The 23185-nt window shown below is 41.9% G+C and overlaps 2 protein-coding genes across 4 annotated transcripts in view; both read right to left on the reverse strand.

The window, feature by feature from the left end:
- Nek9 (NIMA related kinase 9) overlaps nucleotides 1-8999 on the reverse strand; it is a 42803-nt gene extending 33804 nt beyond the window's left edge. For all 3 annotated transcript variants that reach the window (XM_029540687.1, XM_029540686.1, XM_021201726.2), the window contains exons 1-5: nucleotides 8640-8999; nucleotides 5988-6165; nucleotides 3176-3231; nucleotides 2582-2652; nucleotides 1268-1373 (exon numbers count right to left, since the gene is read on the reverse strand). In XM_029540687.1, the coding sequence (XP_029396547.1) occupies nucleotides 1268-1373; nucleotides 2582-2652; nucleotides 3176-3231; nucleotides 5988-6165; nucleotides 8640-8858 (630 nt within the window). In that variant the 5' untranslated portion in view covers nucleotides 8859-8999. The remainder of the gene's footprint in view (nucleotides 1-1267; nucleotides 1374-2581; nucleotides 2653-3175; nucleotides 3232-5987; nucleotides 6166-8639) is intronic.
- A 4958-nt stretch (nucleotides 9000-13957) lies between these two features.
- Tmed10 (transmembrane p24 trafficking protein 10) overlaps nucleotides 13958-23185 on the reverse strand; it is a 33539-nt gene continuing 24311 nt past the window's right edge. Inside the window, exons 4-5 of the mRNA XM_021201612.2 lie at nucleotides 17509-17635; nucleotides 13958-16831 (exon numbers count right to left, since the gene is read on the reverse strand). Coding sequence (XP_021057271.1) covers nucleotides 16710-16831; nucleotides 17509-17635 — 249 coding nt within the window. The 3' untranslated portion in view covers nucleotides 13958-16709. The remainder of the gene's footprint in view (nucleotides 16832-17508; nucleotides 17636-23185) is intronic.

Raw genomic sequence — 23185 nt, forward strand, 5'->3', positions numbered from 1 at the left:
CGTAACAAGATCTGACGCCCTCTTCTGGAGTATCTGAAGACAGCTACAGTGTACTTACATATAATAAATAAATAAATCTTTAAAAAAAAAAAAAAAAAAAAAGAAAGTTGGACACAGTAGCACATACCTGTAATCCTACCATTGAGGCAGGAGGATGTCTAAGTCAAGGCTTACCTGGACTACACACATGTCACTACCTCAAAGGGGAACACAAAAGTATAAAAATGAAATGTTTTGTATATTAACTATTCCACTTCCAAGAACACAGGTATCTTTATGTCAAAGGCTTAAATGGCATTTGTACATTTTTGTATCATTTTTTTAATTGCATTTAACTAGCGAAAAGTTAACAGTTAAATCTTGGTTTTTACCAGAAAAAAAATCCATAAGGGATTGGCTATTACCATACAAACACTGAGTTCCTGAAACAGACACTCTCAAATCTGGATGGCTACATTGTTTGCAGGCATGTCAGGATATCAGAAGACATAAAGTTAATTGTATTAATTTACATGTTCACATTCTTTTAAGGGCAGAGCACTGTAAAACCAGAGATGTAATACTTAGGTTTTGATGCTAAGGATAAGATCACTGTCCTAAAGGCCATATTAGGTCTGCTTTTTAATTAATGATCTTTTTAAAATCAGGTAGGATGGCTCAGCTGCCAAGCCCCACAGCCTGAGTTTGAAGCCCAGGATCCCCATGACAGGAAGGAAGGGTGTCACGACCCCCACAAGTCTCCCTAAAACCTCCATATGCATCATGTGAGCCCAGGATCCACATGACAGGAAGGGTGTCATGACCCCCACAAGTCTCCCTATGACCTCCATATGCATCATGTGTACCCATACAAAATAAACCTATCAGGGAGCTGTAGAGATGGCTCGGTGGGTAAGAGTACTTATAGTTCTTGCAGAGGACCCAGGTGTGGTTCCCCGCACTCACATTAGGTGGCTCACAAACTGCTTATAACTCCAATATCCTCTACTGTTCTCTATGGGCACCTGCACTCATATGGGGCATATACACGTATGCAGGCACATGTATGAACATATATATATATATATTTTTAAAGATTTATTTATTATTAAATGTAAGTACACTGTAGCTGTCTTCAGATACCCCAGAAGAGGGCATGTAGTTGCTGGGATTTGAACTCAGGACCTTCGGAAGAGCAGTCAGTGCTCTTAACCGCTGAGCCATCTCTCCAGCCCGAACATATATTTTTAAAAACTCAAAAACAATTAAAGATAAAGAGTATACTCACTGTCTCAGCCATAGAGTACTCAGAATTAAGTTTCTTTGCTAGGCCATAGTCTCCAAGCTTTATCAGATTTGCCTTGGTCAGAAAAATATTTAATGTCTTTATATCTCTGAAAAAGAAGATATAATATATTACGTCCCTGTAACAATGAACTATCCTTCCCACCTACCTTTTCCCAGGATCTAAACAGAATAATAATGAGTGTTAGCACCTCCTGGTTTCTGTCACAGGGTTGTAAATGCCCCCCACACAGTATTCACCACCAGTTTAATGCTGGAGAAGAAGCTTAAGAAGGAAGGGCAGAGAACTATCTTCACTCTCTAGGGCTTCCCAGCAAAGGATATCACTGGCAGAGGAGTCAGATGGCAGAACAGTGCTCCAGAGAACCATATTCCTAGAAGGTTCACTGTTTTTCAGTTACCAGTTAGACCCTGAATTATATACCTTAACACATAGTTGATGTCAAAGTTTCAAATGATCTGTTATAGCACAAGAGACTGCATGGCTCAGAAATAACATACAAGGCTGTTTCTGTATCTGAATAAAATGGCTGGCTTCTTCTCTAAAGATTACTGATCATATATAACACAATCCCCATGTGGTTCACACTGTGGCTTCTTCTATTACAAAATGGGAAGAAAGCAGAACAATCTATTTCTTTACTTTTAAAAAGGAAGTAACAACCATGCAATGTAGGCAGACATTTAGTAGCTTTAAAGAAATACAGTCTATATAGTCTAACTAAACAGACAAATGACTAAAAGAAACTCTGATACATTATTATTAGTCGCCAGCGCCAGCGATGGTCACTTGCTTAGGGAGAGTGGAAGGTGGAAGGGTTCTTAGAATGGTTTTCTTCTATTGCAAGAGATGAATGGTAACCTTTCTCCCCAAATTTTTACCAAATAAAGACTTGGAAAAATCATATAAAATGAATATGTTTGTATTTAAATAAAAATAAATTTGCAGTACTAACAACAATTGCCCAATACTTTTCCTCAGAGAAAACACTTACTGTGAACTCCGCTTACAGCACTTTCTGGGCTTCACTGATAATCAATGAACTGGACTCTAAGGTACATCTAAAAGACATAGCTAAGTACTTAGTTACGTAGCACTGAGGAGAGTCTTCCTAGATCACACACCTGGGTTAACCTCAGAGATCAGATACCAACCATCCTCCTTCACTCGCTCCTTCTCCTCACTACCAACAAGGAAACCCTGACATGAACATGCTAACAGGGGCGGGGAGGTCCTTAGGGTAGAACTGCATTGGGAGTGAAGGCTCCAATCCACGAGTTTCTTTTCAGACATTACCTATGGAGGATTCCAGCTTTATGGATACAGCTCACTGCTGAAACAATTTGAAAAAGGTACCACACCACCATCTGCAGATGCAAAATGTTATATTTGGATAAGAAACAAAAACCCCATTTAAATAAACACACACACACACACACACACACCCCAAAGAAGCTGCAACCAGAGGTTGCAACTCAGCATAACTTGATAGCCCTTGCTTGTAGGTTGAGTAGGCAAAGAAAAGTAAGGGTAAAAAGAAAACACAGGTCATCTAAAATCGTTCCAAGAACATTACATACAGTATGGTAAAGCAGACTTGTGGAAAGAACCCCAGGAAGAATGCAAAGGGACAGAAAACTGGGCATACCAGTATGCAGTAATAGAACCAGGAAAGAAAGCCCATAGTGAATCCTGGTGTGGAGGTAAAACGGTTAGGAAGCAGCTATAGACAGCTTCCGTGTTAGAGGTCTCCCGTCTCATGAATATCACTCAGAGCCTGGAAGGAGTCTGACAAAAGGAAAAGAACACTCTTCATTGTTGGAAGAGTAAAGAAAGAGCCAGAATGCAGACTCACACACAATCTAGCTTCCTCCCACACGTGCAAATTACCTCTTCTTCGAACAACTTGTCCTTCTGACGAAGGATTTTGTCATAGAGGTTCCCTCCTACAATTAAACAAAACACAGGTTGAGTTGCTCAATGGAGACGACCGCTTGGGTGTTGTATTAATAGGGGTTCTAACAGGTGACATCAGGAAATGAAGGGTTCCGCTTCCTTCCCAGTGGTAATTATTTCTTCCCTCTTGTGCTTTTTATACAGACAAAATTCTTCTCATCTTCCTGTCAGAAATATTTGTCAAAAGTCCCCCCTCCCATACAAGATGTTCAATACAAAAATGGGAATTCTCAGCTTTAGAACCCTGAGAGTGAAGCTCACTCCTGTGTCTCTAGGGAAAAAGCTTCAAAGCAGACTTTGTGCTTTTCTAGACTCAATATTTTTGTAGCAATTCTTTCAGTGTGACTACTACAACCTGGAGATTACACCTATGATGCACTGGTTTAAAAATACATTGTTTATAAATAACTTTTTCTTTGTACTAAAAAGGTTTCCTAGAGCTGGGCAGTGGTGGTGCAGCCTTTAACTCCAGCACTTGGGAGGCAGAGGCAGGCGGATTTCTGAGTTTGAGGCCAGCCTGGTCTACAGAGTGAGTTCCAGGACAGCCAGGGCTATACAGAGAAACCCTGTCTTGAAAAACAAAAACAAAACAAAACAAAACAAAAAAACAAAAATCAAAAAAAGATTTCCTAGAATCTAGGGTCTGCTCCTAGATGACTTTAAGTCATTATTACTTTTACTCATTTCTTTCTATAAGTATAGATTTCATCTTATCTCCAACCTACAGCTCCAATTTATGAATACATTTTTACAATTCTCCTCCCCTGCAACTCAATAATGAAGTGTGAAAAAAAAGTACCATTTGTTCTAGTTCCTCTTAATCCAAAAGGAAGTGAATTATGTAAGGCACCTGCTGCTTTAAAAATTACTTATGGGGCTAGAGAGATGGCTCAGCTGTTAAGATCACTGGCTGCCGTTGGTACCAGAGTTGCTATAAATGACTGCAGCTTTAAGGGTTAAATAGTTTGTTAGTGAAGATACACCCAGAACACTAAATTATGATAAAACTTTCTGAGTGAGTGATAGGTAAATTTAGTTGGGCTATATTCAAAATTATTTTATTATCAAACCCATACCATTTGTTTTACTGGAAAACGAAAAGTGGTTTGCTTTTTACTGCTGGGTCATATTTTGTGTAGTAAAGAAATTCTTTGATCAATGTTGTAATCTTTATATTTCAATTTTCAGGTTTCCTCATCTGTATTATAGTAAATTCATGATTTTGAGATTCAAGGCTCCTAAGAGTTTGATTTGCTCCATTTTGTTTTAAAATATTCCTTCTCAATTGTTATATCTTAGGTATTGTACTTCGAATTTCAACAAAGATGTCAACATGAACCAGGCTACTATTGAAGTACATGTATATTATAAATTATCTTGTGTTATTATCTTTTCTAAGAGAACAAAGTCCCTATTATTCCTATTGCAAAGCACACAGGAATTTAAGAAAGTACAGTAATTTTTTAAAAAAAATACCCAGTAAATGTAGTATTCTTAACTTGTTCTATATTACTTATACCTATTGTCTATATAGCTTTAATTTATAGCTGTCAGTTTAACATTGGCATGTCTGGAAAAGAAAATTAAACTTTAAGAGTTTTATAAAAAAAAAGAAAAAGATCACTGGCTGCTCTTCCAGAGGATCTGGGTTCAATTCCCAGCACCTACATGGCAGCTCACAACTGTCTGTGACTCCAGTTCCAGGGGATCTGATACCCTCACACAGACATACATGCAGTCAAAACACCAATGCACATTTAAAAATAATAATAATAAATCTTAAAAAAACAATTGCATACTTAGGGTTGTTCAGAACCAGAACTAATCATGAAGCAATAGTGCAGAGGAACAAGCCAGCACCTCCTTAGTGTACAGCTCAGAAAGGACTCTGGAGACTCAGGTGTAGTAGGACTGGTAGATAATAAAGCCTGCTATCAAACACTGGCTTCATATATAGCAGCACTCACTTAATAAAGCTGAAGAATCAACAAATTCATTGAAGATGAGGCAACTAAGGTACAAGGCTGTGTCCCCACAAAGTCAGAGGGCAGTGGAACTCAGGGTGGGAGGGAGATCAGTTAAAATTTAGTTTTTCTCAAAAAGACAGAACTGCTATCTATCTATATCTTTATCTATATCTCTATCTATAAAATGTGCCCAAGAAATCAGAAACCAGAAAAATAAGGTCACACCATACTGCCTTTCTCGTTTACTTATGATCTTTAGAGCATTTATTAGTAGAACAACATTAGCTTAATTAAGTTCATGTAAATAAATATCCCATATAAGATTTCATTAAACATTGCACCATGTGGTGCTGTGTTATGTCTAAAGTGATGAACTGTCATTCCATGAGGAAAACCCTGAAAAATATATACAAAATACAACTGAAAAATGATTTGCAGAGCAGAAGTGGTGGCTGACATTGGCAATCTCAGCCCTTCAGAGACAGGAGCAGGACAGCTATCAGTTCAAGGTCAATCTGGGTTATACAAGCCCAAGATGTATCAAGACTCACGAGACTCACAAAAACCAAATAACAAACAAAAACTAGAAAGAACCCATCCCCCACCACAAAACTCAGTAACTTGGAGATGGCTGGAACTCTGTAAGAATGATGGAGGGAAACTCTCCCCACACTCTGAACATCATCTGACAACTCTCCAGGACCTCAGCCACGTCTCCAGAAATGCATTTAGAGTTTCATCATTGGGGTCAGAGGGTCATCCAGCTGAGGCCTGCTTACCGTTACAGTACTCCAGCTCAATCAGCAGGGTAGTATTGTCCATGAAGTGGTTGTAGTAGGCAATAATGTTGTCGTGCTGCAGCAGCGCCAGGATGACAATCTCATTCAAGGCATCACGACGTTCCTTCTCAGAGAGCCGGGTCAAGTCAACTTCCTTCCACACCACCAGTGAGTCATCCTGCAACACAGGGGCAGGGGCAGTGTTTCCCTCCTGCCTGGCAGTGCACGGATCCAAACCCAACCTCGGAGCCTAGAAAGGAACCTCCTAGAGGGGCAAAGAATGACTCTTTACCCACTTTGACAGACTTAAGGTTCTGCACAGTTATACTTTGCTGAAGAACTAGGGGAGACAAAGCCTGAAGGTGGTATGCTCTGGCTTGGAAAGATGGTAATGTGTCTAAGAGAGTATGTTGCTTTTCCAGAGGACCAGAGCTTTGACTCTGGGAGGGCCTGGGTGGGATCCAATGCTCCTGATCTCTGAAGGGACCGACCCTCACTTGCACATACCCACATATAGAAAGTGAATTAAAAATGACTCTTTTAAAATACATATAGTGTTATTTTGAGGGCTGGTACGACGGCTTACTGGGTAAAGGTGCTCGCTGTCCAGTCTGACAGCTTGAATCTGAGCCCTGAGAACCTGTGCAGTGGAAGAGATGACTCCCCACACACACACGCACAGAAACAAAAATTATAGACAAAATCAAAACACTACTTTGTCGCTACCCTTCATTTGCACAGTATTAGTTTCAGGTACTAGTATTAGATGGGACCTGAGCTCAGGGATTCTACTGGGGAATGCTGGGGGTCCCTAGTCATCATGGGCCTGGGGCAGAACCAGAATTTGAGGAAGAAGAGAAGCGCACAGCACTATCTCCAGCTAGCAGCAGGGGCTTATAAAACACAAGTATGAAACCTGCCTGATTTCATAAACTTAAACTTCATGACTTTCATTTACTCTTTCTGAATAAGAGCCCCCATCCCACAGGCCCCTGCTTCTTTTAATCCTCATAAGCTGCAGTCACTTCCATTTTGGGGTGCTTCTCATTCTTTAGCTACTGCTTCCTAGCCTACCAGCACCCACAGTAACATTCCTTTAGAATACCTCAGCAAGGCCTTCCAAACTTTCTTTTGGAAAACTTTAGACTTTCTCCCATACGTGTAAACACGACTCCTCCTCAGAGCCTGCACACGAGGAGTCCTCAGTGCTTTTTTTTCTCCTTGGGATAACCACACCTGAGACCCTGTTACTAACATGACTGACTGGTCTTCTCGCTAGAACTTTAACCTAGAGGGAAAGGGCTGCGTCTCAGAAGCTTTGTAAGTTCATATCTTATAAATAACATGTGACAGAGATAGTGTCATACAGTTCTGAGAAGTGTGATAAAATTAACCCAAAGCTAGTAACCAAGTTGAACATGACATATAAGACAGAGATAGGAAACTGGTGCTCTCTGCTAAACCTTGAGTGAGTGAGCCACTTAACTATACTGACTTAAATGCTAGAAATTAATAGTGATGCTCATCTTTGGCCACAAATAAGAACACAGGTGACTACATATGATAATGTTCACTAATGGGTTACTGGAATAGAAAAGAACACAAAGATATTTTCTTGCAACTACTTTTCTTCCACCTTTCACAGACATATGCTGGGCTGGAGGTATGGTTCAGTGGTGGAATGCCTTCTGAGCACTGGCAAAGCCCGTTTTATCCCCAGCACAAAAAGTGCTGGCTGGGAGTACACACTAGAATTGCAGGTACATGAATCACCTTTTGCAACCTCAGCAAGTTCTCATTAAATGTTTACCCTAAAGCTAGAGTTTTAAGGCTGTGGCGATTAGACCCAAGTTATGGTTAATTTTTGGAGGTAGAATCATTACTGCAGGGTTTTAAATCAGTACACACTCTTAATTTTGGAGTCAGTAACTCATGGGTCTCTCCATTGTGAACTTATGCAAGAAGGTGGAAAAAATGACTAGCTTCCTTGGGTTCTCAAAGAAAGGGGTCCTTGTTTCCCCTGACCCAACTACACCAATAAAATATTTGTCTTATACAACCACTGAAGGAAAAGAAGAAAACAAACAAACAAACAACCATGACACAATGATCTTTCTGGTGATCAAGGAAATCCTCCGAGTGATCATTTATGAAAAGAACCAAGAAAACAAAACCTACAGGGCTAGCAGTGTTGTAGCAGCCAGTGTGGCTATTTGGAAGTACACACCAACTCCCCACCCCACCCTTCAACAGCTATATGAAAGGAAGTAAGCGTTTACAGACTGTTCCCAAAGTGCAAGTAAGCTTTTTATACTGTTCCCAATGTGCAAAGCACCTTCGTTTGGATCTCAAAATAACCTTTAAAAAAGTAAAGGTGTTTTTTTTTGGGGTGGGGGCGAGGTTGTTATCCTTAAGTCCAATTAACAAATGGAAAAACTAAAATGCAAAAGAGCGCTCAATGACTCGCTCAGTGACAGCGGTGATCAAACCAATTTCCTAGAGGAGGGGAAGCGAAAGCACGGCGGGGTCCCCGAGACCTGAACCCCAGGGGACGCCTGACCATAGAGGGCCAGGGGCAAGCAGCACTGGAATGCGGGGCCGGGAAGGAGGGCGCGGGGAGGCCCGGCAGCGGCCGGAGCCGAGGGCCGCTACCTCGGTGCGGCGGTACAGCGTGGCCTCCCCAAAGGCGCCGCGGCCCAGGACGCGGATGGGGATGTAGTGCAGCTCCTCCTGCTCCGCCGCCCCGCCGCCGGCTCGCGGCCCCGGGCCAGCGCTGGGCCCCGGGCCCGAGTCCCCGCCACCCCCGGACTCGCTTCCGAAGTCCGAGTTGATGGAATCGCAGTGTCGCTCGTACTCGCCCAGCACCGACATGGCGGCGGAGGCCGCAGCTCGCCGGGAGCCGCCCGCGTATCCACGGCGGGCAGCGCCGGCCGCTTAGCGCCTCGCTGGCCTCAGACGCCAGCCAGCGGCTGAGGCGGCCCCGCGGCCCAGGGAGCTTCCATGGTGGCTCCTGCCCCCTGACCCGGAAGCGGTTCTTAGTGTTTCCGGCTCGCCGAGGTTGTCCCTCCTCCTTCCGCGTGCCCGCTAGTTGCAGATGCGTCCCGCGCACCTTGGGCGTCGCTGGCCTTCGCACCCGCGAGTGTCGTGGAAGCGGAAGAGCGTCCACACGGCGGGGTTCCCCTACACCCCCCTATTAGCTTTCCAGACTGCGGCAGACTTTGGAGGTGGTCCAGGCTAATCCTGGCGACAAGTTTGTCCCAAGAGCTGTGACTGTGTTAGCTGTCACTTGGCTTGTTGGGCAGGGCTCTTTTTTTTGTAGGGATAGTAAAGATGATGGAGCAAGCTAAAACATTTGACTTCTGACATCTGAGTCAGTTGGTTAGGAGCTTTCTCCTAGGGCCACCATAGGCGCCCTCTTCACACCTCCTCCTCCTCCTCCTCCTCCATTAAATCTATAAAGTTGACCACCACAGGGTTGCCTAAGTTGGGACAATGCTAAATGGTATTTTAAAATACCTTAACCCTGCTTAATGTCATTCTCTCCTCCCTTCTCATCTTCAACATGAATCATTCCTGAAACATTCATTCATGCCAGACATTCACCACATTTGAGAACAGTGAATGGATGCTTCCTACCCTCAAGACACCAAGGAAACTGAAATACAGTCAATACGGTTTCACTATGTTACCTTCAACTTCATAACTACTGTGGACTTTAACAATTTCTTTTCTTTTCTTTTCCTTTTCTTTTCTTTCTTTCTCTTTTCTTTCTTTTTCTTTCTTTCTTCCTGTCCTCCTCCTCCTCTTCCTCCTCCATTAAGTCTATAAAGTTGACCACCACAGGGTTGCCTAAGTTGGGACAATGCTAAATGGTTTTATTTTTGTTTTTCTTTTTAAAAATATTATGGCTCCAGATCCTCACAGTGTCATGAAAACAATGTTTATGTGTCTGTTGGTGGTGGGGTGGGGATTGTTTTACAATACAGCTAGTTAGGAGGAACTTGAGCATCAAACCCTGCAGTCTGGCCCCAGAATTAGGAAAGGGCAGGACGTGATGAAACTAAGAGGTTATGGGTCTGGCGCCATTACACTTGTTGGGTAGAAGCAGGAAGAACACTTTGTATGTTGTACAGTTTGGTGTTTCCTGTGGACAGTGGAAAACTAAAGCAAAGGGGTAGATGATTAGGGCTCTGTCCCGAGTGTGAGTGTGTGTGTGTGTGTGTGTGTGTGTATGTGTGCCAATTGAATTCAAGTTGCTTGATTTGCATGGCAAGAACCTTTATCCATAGAGCCATCTTACTGGCTCTCAGTGCTCTAGTCTTCTGAGGAAATCTGCTTAAGATTGCTTTCATTAGCATAATGAATAAAACATCATTTTGCTTAAGTGCCCAGTTCAGTTGTTACTTCGGTCACCTTAGGGTAAGAGCTAATTTCCATTTTACAAAGAACTCAGAAAGCCACGTGGAGAACAAAGGCTGGAGGAAGGGCGGTCAGTTAGGCTGCAATTTCTGTTCTAAGAGGTGTGAGACTGAGTGAAGAGGTTCAGATTTCAGAAGTCCAGCTCAGGGACATTTAGGCTTGGTGATCAGGTGGAAGGTGGGAAGGTTGAGGCCGGAACTCTGGAAGGTCAGTCTAGGTTAATTAAGTAGATCTCGCACACAGGAAACCGACAAGATTGCTGTGCGGGTGAGTTCATCTTCTACACCTCATCAGTGTTCCATTAAATATGCCGTGACGTTTCACACCATATCTGGACAGTAGACCACAAGAGATTTTTGTTGTCTGAATCTATCTGGATCCGGTGTTTCCATTATGTAATGACAGTTTGATTGTACAATGCTCGCATTGAACTAAATCTAACTCTTTTTCACATCCAGTCCAAACTAGCACAAGCCTCCTAACCTCTTACCATTGTTGTTTTAAGGATACTTATCTATCACATTTTGATGTTTATGGCTTTTATTGCTATTTCCATTTGTTAAGACTGTCAGCCCCATAAGAGCTTGGGTCTTGCCTTGTCATTGCTGTATATCATCAGTACCCAGAAACATGTGTGGCCTATATAGTAAGGACTTAAAAGAGAGGATGGTTGTTGAATGACTATCAGGTCATTATCCCACCAGTATGCCACACTGCCTGAGAATGCCTGTTCACTAATGTTGCTTTCTGAGTGCTCTAGGTTACACAAATCTTAATGAAGTTTGAGCTCTCTCACTTAACAAATACGGGTAGTACCTTCACGTGCCACAGGCCGGATTGCAACACAGAATAAACATGGGTCCTACCCTCATGGAGATCAGTCTTCCAAAGAACAGGAAGTAAGGAGGCAGTAACAATTTTGTGTATGTAAGCACTTTTAAAAGTCCAAGGTCCCCTGAGACATTTAGGAGGTGTAGATCAAATCTGAACTTGCTGGCCATGTGAAGGGCTCTCAGGATACCCAAACCAAAGTATTAATAGTGAGGAGAAGGCACTTGGAGAATAAATAATGCCTTTTATGTATCTGAGCACAGCAGATGTTAGCTAAACTACTTTAACAGACTAGGAAGTCATTCTATATTTAAGCTGAAATGAAGGGGAATCAGATTACTTAAAACTGTAAGCATCGATTTCACTCCAAGAAATTAAGTCTTGCTGAAGTCTAACAATCCATCTTCCTGCTCCCTTTGTATTGAAGAACTATTTAGCCAGTCTTTAACTTGACTGCCTCAAACTCTGAATGGCCTTAATTATAATGCTTACATATCTTAAGTTTAATTAGCAGAATGTCCTTTTGAATCTTAGAGTGTACAGAAAGTTCATGCTGAATTCATTAGAGTGAACTACAACTAACTTTAATTTTTTGAGACAAAACTTTCATGTTGCAGCCCAACCTGGCCTGGAACTATGTAGCATAAGCTAGCCTCAAATTCACACCATGTTCCCTGCTTCAGCCTCTCAAGTGCTAGGACTACAAGTGTCAGTCACATACCCAATCTAAAACTAATCTGTAAATTCCCATAAACCTTGAGACCCTCAACAATTATTGTAAAGGCCTTCGGTCAGAACAGATCATTTTCATATTTTTAAAATTTATTTATTATTATTATATGTAAGTACACTGTAACTGTCTTCAGATGCACCAGAAGATCATTTTCATATTTTTAAAATTTATTTATTATTATTATATGTAAGTACACTGTAACTGTCTTCAGATGCACCAGAAGATCATTTTCATATTTTTAAAATTTATTTATTATTATTATATGTAAGTACACTGTAACTGTCTTCAGATGCACCAGAAGATCATTTTCATATTTTTAAAATTTATTTATTATTATTATATGTAAGTACACTGTAACTGTCTTCAGATGCACCAGAAGAGGGCATCAGATCTGATCATGGGTGGTTGTGAGCCACCATGTGGTTGCTGGGAATTGAACTCAGGACCTTTGGAAGAGCAGTCAGGGCTCTTAACCACTGAGCCATCTTTCCAGCCCCCTCATTTTCATATTTTAACAAATGAACAATGTGCTATGTTGCCAATTTCTAATTCTTGAATGGCAAACCACCAGAGCCCATGAAATTACTGGAAAAATGTGGTCACTAAAGACCAAAGTCTGCACTTCCACTACCTGCTATGATAGCCACTAACTATAAGAAACTACTGAACGCCTACACTATAGGTATAGATGCACATTGGATTTCAAAGGTTTGATATTACAATAGGAAACACAGATTGTTTTTATATTGATGACATATGGCAATATTTATAACATACTAATTAAATACACTGCTAATACTTAATTCTACTTGTTTTTAACTTTTTTTGTGACACTGCAACATTTTAAATTATATATGTGCATTATATATGGGAGGACATCACCACACATTATAAAGTATGTAAAAGTAACAACTATGACATGATTTTATTGAAATGAATTAATTTCTAAGTTTTCTAAAGATTATTTTAATTCCCTATGTATGAGTGTTTTGCCTCCGTGTGTATATAGTATGTGTATACCTTGTGCCCATAAAGCTCAGAAGGCAGCACTCCTGGAACTGGAATTACAGCGTGGGTCCTAGGAAGCAAACATCTAACAATGCTCTTGTGCACAACCAACAGCAAGTGCTTTTCTCACTGAGCCATCCCTCCAGTCTATCAGATTTGCTGAGCTCACTATGCTCTCTAACACATCAGTGAGAAAACATTTTGGTGTGTATATACACACATAGAAGTTACAGGTCAGGGCTGGAGAGAGAGCTCAGCCCTTAAAGGCTAGACTCACAACCCAAAATATAAGAAGTTAACTGGTCAGCCTTATGTGTCATTCTGCGGGAGCCATCCATCTTGTTAATTTTTTTTTTTTAAAGATTTACTTATTATTATATATACGTACACTGTAGCTGTCTTCAGACACACCAGAAGAGGGCATCAGATCTCCTTATGGATGGTTGTGAGCCACAAAGTGGTTGCTGGGATTTGAACTCAGGAACTCTGGAAAAGCAATCAGTGCTCTTAACCTCTGACCCATTTCTCCAGCCCCCATAAAAATTTAATAAGGAATATTCATGAAAAATATTAAAAAGGGGAGGAGAAACTGCCCATTGTTGTCTGGGGTGCAGTTTACCCAGAGGGGCCAAAGATGCAAAAACAACCCTCCCCCCCCAGGGTTCTACCCTGAAGGGACGCTTCAGGGACAAGGCAAGGGGGAAACTGGAGAAAACACTCCAGTGGCAGCTGCAAGGAAAGGTGCTCCAGAGCGGCTTACAGCCCAGACCTCTGAGGACACACAAGTGACATAGAAATACATGTATAACAGTTTATTAATTCACATAGAAACTCTATCCATCTGCAGTAAATCAGTGACTTTTTTTTTCTTTAATTCATCAGTTTTCACTCCCTGTACTTTAAAAAGCAACAATATAGAGGAATCATCGCTCACCCAGACAAAAGGGTACTAAAGAGTAACAGACAAATACACCTCAAATGGTTTCTGCTAGCCTTTATTTGTGAAAGTTTACACAAACATCTCCAACAGGTGAGCCCGTATAAATCCCACATGCCTCTTCCCATTAACAAACAGAAGACGGCTCTGATGGGTTCATAACAAGGAACAAGGCTTATTGAAACTGTATTATTCTCAGATTATTTTGATTATGCTGAAAATGGAGGGAAGCAGATAATATACCTGTTTATAAGCGGATATGCTTTTGTGGGAGCCTACTGTCAAAGGCAAATGCTCCTCAACTGAACTGATGAAAGCACTAAGTGCAGTTTGGTTGGTTTTGGCATGAATCAAAATGATCAAAAGGACTTGAAAGAATTTCAGTTCTACAAGCTTAAGTGTACACTTGTTCTTGGAAACAAAAACATGGACAGAATGCTCTATTTTCTCCTTTCTGAAAAACTGACATTTTTCAGAACAGAAAACAGAAATCTAATAGAGTGGCTGTCACTGCTCCTTAAAGAGGGGAAGGCACATGTCAGAAAATAGGAGTCTCTTGTTAGGTTAATGGGACAGACCGACTATAGTTTTGCACTTAAAAGTCTACAGATGGATTTTGACCCAAAGGTTTATTCTTTTCATACTTAAATTGCTCTTCTATCACTTGATATATGAATGTTACAGATTTCTGACCATCTGCTGTTGCCATGGTGAGGACTTGCATGCTAAGATCTTAGAAGTGAGACCTACCATTTTTCAACAGCAGATGGCACTGTTGTACCAGATGCCATGAAAGGAATTTATGGGCATCATAAGACAAGGCTTTTGAGTTTATAGTAGCTGGAACCTTAACAGAACAGCCAGATACTTAACTACATAAATCATTCCCATTCTCCTTCACACTTCATCCAGGCCATCTCAACGGTGTTCCCTGATAACCTCAATATTCTACTTCTTTACCGCACGTCCTGTAATTCTCAGAACTGCAGCTGAGATAAGCCCTGTAACAGGTCAGCAGGGTTAAAAGATTACCTACTTTCCCAGGAGAAGTGGGAAAGACGTTAGATGATAAATGAGTATTTTTCCTGTTTACAAGCATTTGTACCTATTCCTACCTCCACCCCCACCCCTGGCAATCAGGCCCAGAGCCTTCTGTATGTTAGGTAGGCACTCTAAACTGGGGTACACTCCCCAGAACTTCCTTGAGGTACCTAAAATTTCCACCGAATGAACCTTGGCTTTAATTTTACAGCATATATATTTCAAGTATTTACTATCCGTGACTTTCTCAGATGTCCAAGCTAAAGCCCATATATCCAAGGCTCAGAGATAACACTGAAGAACAGGAGTCAGATCAGTGGTTGACCATGCATGAAGGGCTGGTAAAATTTACTCATTTTTCCTGGTAGAAGTTATATGAAAAGTTCAAGCAACAACCCATTTGATAGAGGAACCCACACAGAACTCAACAGTGAAGTGAACGAATGACCCACATAGAAAATGGGCAAAAGCCACCAACGAACATCTCACTGACAAGGACAGACAGATGGCAAACGACAAGAACGAGAAAGGATGCTCAACATCATCTGCCATTAGGAAAATGCAAATTAAAACTATAATGAGATACTACAGGCATCCACTCAAGGGGTGAAGTTAAAATAGCAATGATAAAGACTAATGAGAATGTAGAGCTGTAACCTGCTATACAGCCACTCTAGACAAGAGCAGAGAGGCTTCCTTTAGAACTCTATGTGCTTCCTACATAGCACAGCAGTTGCCCTCTTAGGCATTTATCCCAGAGTGATGAAAACTTACATTCACCTAAGAACTTTAGTAATTAAGGGCCAATCCCCAGGCCCACCCATAAGACCTTTAAGCACGACGCAGTACCACCCATAACCTGGAGGAAAATCAGGATGTACAATGCCTTTGAGGGGCACCTCACGGGGATTATGCTGAGTAGAGAAAGCCAACCTCCAAAGGTTACACTCTTGATGACCCACTTACATAACAGAGTTACAGAGTTCAGAACAGGGGAGCAGATTAGGGCGCCAGAGTCGGAGGTGAAGAAGGGAGTGGCTAGCTACAACACTGCAAAATGAAGACCATGAGATGGAACTACGCTACCTTGAAATGATTGACAGGAACTAAACACACCTACACAAGGACTTCAAGCAGTTGAGCACAAACATTTTAATGGTCTAAAATGAGATTTTCTTTTAAGAGAATATCTACAGTTCAAAGCTCACCTTTTTATGTGTCCCACCCATGACCCTTTTAGGAGACATAAAATTATGAAGGATATCACCAGAAGCTATGTAAACATTTCATCTAAGGACCAAGAGAAGTTCAAGGTGTTTTCACAAGGAAACCAAAGAGATAACTGGTATGAAAGAGCTGACCGCAGTCAAAGAAATCTTGGGAGGAGAACTAGAGTGAAGGACCAAGGCAAGTGGGAGAGAAAAAGCAAACAGCTTAAACAGATCCTGTGAGGCGACCCAGGACGAATGCTGGCTTTGGCGTTATCCAGGTAACCCCTGTTTGTTGTTTTGTTTTGTTTTTCCATAGGCAACTTTAATAATCTTGTTGCAAAACCAGTCCAAATCCTACTGCATTAAAGTCCTCATTGACTTGTTGGGTATAGGTGGTGCCCATGTGCTCTCATACCGAAAGAATCAGTTCTGGCAAGAAAGCTCAGCTGTGCCTTGATGGTACTGTTAGAATGGCCTTGGGCTAGGCCAGGCACGTCCCAGCGATGTTCTGCTGGCTCCAGGGGACAGAAGACTGAGCCTCATTACTCTATCAACTTCTTGGCCTTGAAGAAGCGACGCAGGTAGAAGACCTGCCAGGTGGCTAGTCCAATGAGGCAGAACATGGAAAAGATGCTGAAGTACAGGACCCGGGTGTTCGTGGACTCTAAAGAAACAAAACAATACAAAATCACTGTAAATGGAATGAAGTTAAGTTGCTTCAGTTGGCTAAACAATGGCCAGGGCAGAAAGACAATTAGTTAACTTCATTCTGTCCATAGGTCTCAGAGTTCAAACAAATAAAGGAAGCAAAAGCGGATATGGTAACACACCTGTGATCTCAGCACTCGAGGGGCTAAGACAGGAGAATCCTGAATTCCAGGCCAGCCTGGGCTACATAGCAAGACCCTGATAAGAAGCTATAAAACTGTACTAATAGGGTCTGAAAAGTCTTATGCTGAGTTGGTAACTATAGCCTCCTCAGTGGTTTTAAGCCACTTACTTTATTAGCATGCACAAGGCTCTGAGTTCCATCTCTAGCCCTGTTTCGTTTTGCTTTGTTTTTAATCCCATTTAAAATGTTAAAAATTACAAGTTGGTAATACTTTGCTACAAGCTAACCAAAAATATGGTCATTACATATCACAAAAGGAAATTTCATTCTTCTCAAAACCTAGCCAGCTGATTTACCTTTTAGTAACAATAACCCTAAAGAAGCAATTTTCTTTCCCTAAATCATATTCTACTTTTCCCAAACTAAGAAACGTGTACATTAGCACTCAGTGTCCAGAATCTGTCTCCTTTATAGCTCACTCACTGAGAAATGAAAGCTACCCTACTCACCATTAGTGTCCCTCATCTCCTCTTCCCGCTTCTTCATGTAAGCAAAGTCATTAACAATGGACTCTGAAAGGTCCTCGAGCCGTCGTAACTCCACCTCCAGTGGTTTGAGTTTCTCGACTTTTGCAATCTGGAAAAGATCAGAATTAGGATCCAACTCCCTGAAAAAACTGCTCAAGTAAAGAACACCAAAGCACAAAACAAAGACATCTGGAGGAGCAGAGTCTCCTCCTTTACAGCCTTGCACTGTACTATACCTGTAAAGCAGTAGTGAGGGCAGGCGTTAGCCAGTGTTGGAAGGAGCCCAAAAGAAGTGGGGGAGGGGTGTGAGCAGAATGCACCATCTACGTGTCTGTACACACATTCAAATCTCTGTCAATCATCCTAAGATATTTTAAGATTTGGCTTTCTACCTTTCTCTACAAACTGTATTTTTCCACCTTAGATCTTTAATGTTAATTAAGATTTCTTTAAGATGTGTGTAGTAGTATTCATGTAAACCCAGCATTCAGAAGGCTGGAGCAGGAAGGTCTCCAGGACAAGGTCAGCCTGGTGTATAAAAAAAGACTTCACCACAAGGCTAGGGAGATGCTGCAAATGGCTCCGTGGTAAGACCACTTGCTATGCAAGCAAGAATGCCTGCACTCATCTCCAGCATCCATGTTTTTAAAAGCTGGGCATGGTGATGCAGTGTTGAAACTTCCACTTTGCATTGTAGGATGGAGACGAGGAGAGCAGAGCCTGTGCACCACTTCCAGCAAAGCAAAGCAGGTCAGCGGAAGGCTGTAAAGGAGGAGCTCCTGTCCCTCCACAATAATGACTTAATACAGCACTTTACATTGCCCTTTCATTCTTTGGTAGGCAGTAGACACTACAGTTAGTATGGCAGCTTCAAGAGTCATATTAGGTCAAATGTACATAGAAGAAGAAAGCATGTGCTCCTACAGTATCACAGAGTAACTCAAAAACAAAACCAAAGTCATACAACACTGGACTTGATTATGTTCAGAGCCAAGAGAAATCATACATTTGCTCAAAAAACTACTCTAAATCTACCTTGACAGCTCTTCAGTTCCCTTCCAGATACAGCTAGTTACCAACTCAGCACCCTATTAGAAGATATACAGTGTACAGTTTTATAGCTTTTGTAGCTGAGAGTCCAAGGTTGCCATTAACCTATATTTATCTGCACAAAATTCCCCAAGGAAAGCCGGGAGCAGTGGGGCATGTCTTTAATCTCAGCACCTGGGAGGCAGCAGCAGGCAGATCTCTGTGAGTTCAAAGCCAGACAGGTCTGTATAGTGAGTTCTAGGACAGGCTACATGGTGAGATCCCGTCTCAAAGAAACAACAACAACAACAAAAAAACAAAAACCCAAATCCAAACAAATAAAAGACCCAAGGAAAAGGCACTAATAAGACTTATAATAAACCAAGTTTAGTCTGTTTAACATCTTCCCCTTGCTCTGTACTTCCCCATCCAAAGCTTCCTGAATGAGGCAGAGGAAGGCAACAGTATGAAGCTTCTTAGACATCAATTATTTAAGGCCCAAATAGAAACTTGCAAAAAGGAACTGGAAGTGAAACTGTGGCTGTGCTCTAACAGTTAGAAATATATATGTATATACATTGTTATATTTTTATATAATAAATACACACACACACACACACACATACACACACACACACACAACCAGCATTTGGGAGGTAAATCAGGAGGATCTGAGGCTCTAGAGCAACCTTGCCTACCATACAATAAACCTGCGGAGAGCCCAGGCTATATGAGACCCTAATTAAAAACAAACCAACCAACCAACAAATAAATAAATCGATGAATAAAAGGTGAACAATTATACTAGGTCAGCGGGGTCTGGTTAGATTCTCAGATTAGTCAGGTTAGAGAACTTCCCAGTCTCCCACTCTACTACTCTCATGCTTGGAGGCAAAAGCATAAAACTTTAAAAGAAATTCCAAGTGCGTTCTCCAGAAGACCCTCTTCACTTGCCAGGACTAAGCATCAATGACTATACACCAGTCAGTTCAAATATGAAAAGTAAACTCTCCAGGCTGGGACCAAGCTTCACGGGCATGCACGAAGCCCTGGGCTTGATCCCCAGTGCTGCAAGTAAGTAAAATTAACACTTGCTTAAAAGAAAACAAAAACCTACCACCACCCCAACAGCTCTTCTGCTTGTCTAAATGCCTGACTTAATGCTCCAAGTTCTGGAAGAATACCAGCTTGTATGTTTCATGAAGAGACCAGTACTCTGCTTTTTTCTTCTAAGGCTGAAAATAAGGTATCCCCCCCCCCCAGCTTGATAAAGGCAGACCATGACAATGTGAAACAAATATTCCACTAGGGGGTACCATTCTCCTGATATATTGCGTATAGCCATTAAATAATCACAGAGTATTAGAGGAACTAGGTACTCATTTTATGGGTCCATCACTTCACAGAGGAGGAAACTAAGCATTCCAGTCACTCACTTTTTAGTTAGTGGCAGACTACAATTTTCAGAGGCAGAGCAGACTAGACTAAGATGGGCTCTGGAATCTCTAGCCAGGCACCTAATATGCAGCACTGGCATCAAGGGAGCCAGCTTTCTCAAGGACTGTGGCTCATTAAACAAGTGCTGTGTGTTCAGAGTACTCTGCACCTTTTCTCCATAAAGCCCACTGCCCAGAGAAAGCCCTCAACATCTACCACTCTGACGTGACTAGTTCATATTGCTTAGAAAAAAACTAAAGCTATGTGGCCTTTTCCCGTCTATGTACCTTCAGAGCATCAATAAATTAAGCTTTTCCTAAAATGCATCTATGTCTGCCACTCTGATGATAACTTAAATCCAGAGAGTTCCCAGACTCATCTGTAGAGGTACTGAGAAGATCACTAATCTGCAAGCAAAAAACTAAAAATAAATAAGCTCAACTGCTTCCAGATCCACAGGAAAAGCCTCCTGCTTCAGTCAAATCATTTTGCTACCTTCAAGGCCTGCCTAAAAAAGCCCAATCAGTCCCTGTAAGCTCCAAAGGCTAAACAGTAAATGTGAGGGACATGAAGTCTAACACAAGTAAACGTAACAAGAGTCAAGGAGCAATCTCCAGCACAGGGGCGGTGCACAAATCACAAGCCTGTTCACAGCAGTTCAGAGGCCAAGGGGCTTCCGAGCTGGCTTCATGTAACAGTGCCAACCTCAGGGAACGTGAAAGCTCTCACTGATAGTGTCCAGGATTGGTCGGAGATAGGAAGGAAAAGCCTCCTCCATTAGCCTCCGTTCAAGTGCCTTATTCCTGTCCTGTCCTTTAACTTAGACTCTGCAAGTGGTACGGGGAAGCAGAGTCCCTCCTTCCTATGGCACTCCGCAAACAAAACACTTGGTTCTGGTTTTCTTTCTTTAGCTGTGGCCTCAACTATGTTTGGGGGCACCTACTGAGAGAATGGCAGACTAATAGAATCTAGCTGAAACAGGACTTCCTCCTGTTGAAAATTCAGATATCTACAGAGAGAAAGGTCACACGCAGTCAGGAGTTAGGGGACAAACTGCCTTTGTCCCCCCAGTTACACAATCAGGGAATCTATCTCTGCAAACAGCCACTCCAGTTCACGAAAGAACAAGCTGCTTTAAAAAAAAAATAGGAAAAAATAAAAAAGGCTAGATTCACATATTGAATCTCAGAGATGCTGACATCTGACATCTCAGGGGCAGAGGCAAGGCGGTAGCAGAGTCCTTAAAACACAAGGGACCGCACATCTGCTTCTGTGTACAGGGCGTTCTTTCTCTTTATATTACAGCCAGTATTTGTCCCCCAAATATAAAATAGATTAAGACTATATAACAATTTTACTAAGTCCCTCATAACATTTCAAACAGGCTATTGTGCTACTCTGACCCACTATGAAGACACTGATCAAGCTGGCTGTGGTGATACAGGCTGGCAGTCCTAATACCTCAGACAGAGACTGAGATGGAAACGATTGATGGTTTGAACTCAGCCAGGGGCCCTACATAGTTGAGTTCCAGGCCAGCCTGGGCTACACGGCGAGGTTCTGTCTCAAACAATAAGGCATTACTGCATTTTACAGGACAACAGAGGACTTCGGAACTGAGTCCACATTCTTCAGATGTTGGATGTGAAGGAAATTAAAGAAACATGCTGCCTTCCTGAGGCCAGATGGTCCATGTCCTTTTGGGACAAAGGGTCTCCATTACCTCCAGAGCTTAAAATTAAATGTCTCAAAAACTCTAAATATGTTCAATGCTCTATGGCAACTAACTAACTAGGGAACAAAATGTTTCTGTTACCCTTATCTCAGCATAGGAGTTATTAGTCTGGGACAAGCCACAGCTATTTCTAAGCAAGGTTCAAAGAGTCTAGGAGCCTAGCCATAGCCTCAAAAAGGGACTGATTTTGGCCTGTCATGGCTACTCTAGGCCTTTGCCTCAATCTGTGCTGGTGTTGGGAGCTGAGAGAAGGGAAGTCATTAAAGAAAGTGGTGGGGAAGAGTTCGTGGTTAGGAAGCAGAACCTTAGAGCTGTGTTGTAATCATGTGCGTAACAAGTTTAGGACATGCCAGACATCCGAAGCAGGAAGCAGGCAAAGGAAGCAATGTAGTTCCTTTCCTCTAGGGATTCCCCTCTTATATTAAGCAGAAGGTCAAAAAAAGATAAAATTCTTGTCCAGTGTTAGTAACACCTAAGGATACCGGAAATGCCAGGAATTGCGATTCCTGTGGTATGTGGTATGATAGTGGCATTCACACTGTTCTTTATACAAAGCCACAGTAACGCCATTGTTTTGGGGAGAGTATACTGTATCTCCGGTTTAACAGGGCTTCAGGTACCCTGTATTTAATACACAGATGCTTAATGACAGAACAAAGTTACAACAAGTTATACAGCAGGAGGTTATATAGTAGGAAACAATGTCTCCGTTTCATAGAATGATCCAAGGGTAGAAAAAGCAGCAGTAACAACACACTGCAAACACTGTACCTACTCTTGTAATTCAAAAAGACCTACATTTTCAACACTCCAAGGCTCAGGGAACACAGTGGAATAGTCAGAAGGATTGTAAGCTCTAGTGGACAAGGAGTGCTGTGAAATGCTGTGTTCTAGGCATGATATGGCCCTTGTGAACGTGAATTCACAGCAGCTATATAAGATCTGTACAACATCAAGCTAGTCAAAATTCCAGCACAGATAAGGGAAGGTCTCAGGAGTGCCCAGCCCAGCTGAGGACCTACTGGCTGTAGATGGCTGTGTTCTTTGGGAGTGTGGTCACTGTTAGATGCCCATGACCCATAGTCATGTGCATAGGACATTACTGACAGCACTAACCAGACCAGTAGTCATGACACCTGAGGGTGTGCATCGAAGATCCTTTCACATTGTCACCTAAGACCATCAGAATACACAGATATTGTCATTACAATTCTAATAGCAGCAAATTAGTTATGAAGTAGCAACAAAAATAATGTTATGGTTGGGGTCACAACAACATGAGGAACTGTATGAAAGAGTTGCAGCATTGGGAAGGTTGAAAATCACTGAACTAGACTCAGTGGGCTATAAACAAGAAGACATGAAGTTAAGAGACATGTCTGAGAGGGTCTGGATATAGTCAAAATGTAATACACACACACACACACACACACACACACACAAAATTTCTCAAAAAAA

This window comes from Mus pahari, chromosome 7, assembly GCF_900095145.1.
Source record: "Mus pahari chromosome 7, PAHARI_EIJ_v1.1, whole genome shotgun sequence".
In the NCBI taxonomy this organism is placed as follows: domain Eukaryota; kingdom Metazoa; phylum Chordata; class Mammalia; order Rodentia; family Muridae; genus Mus; species Mus pahari.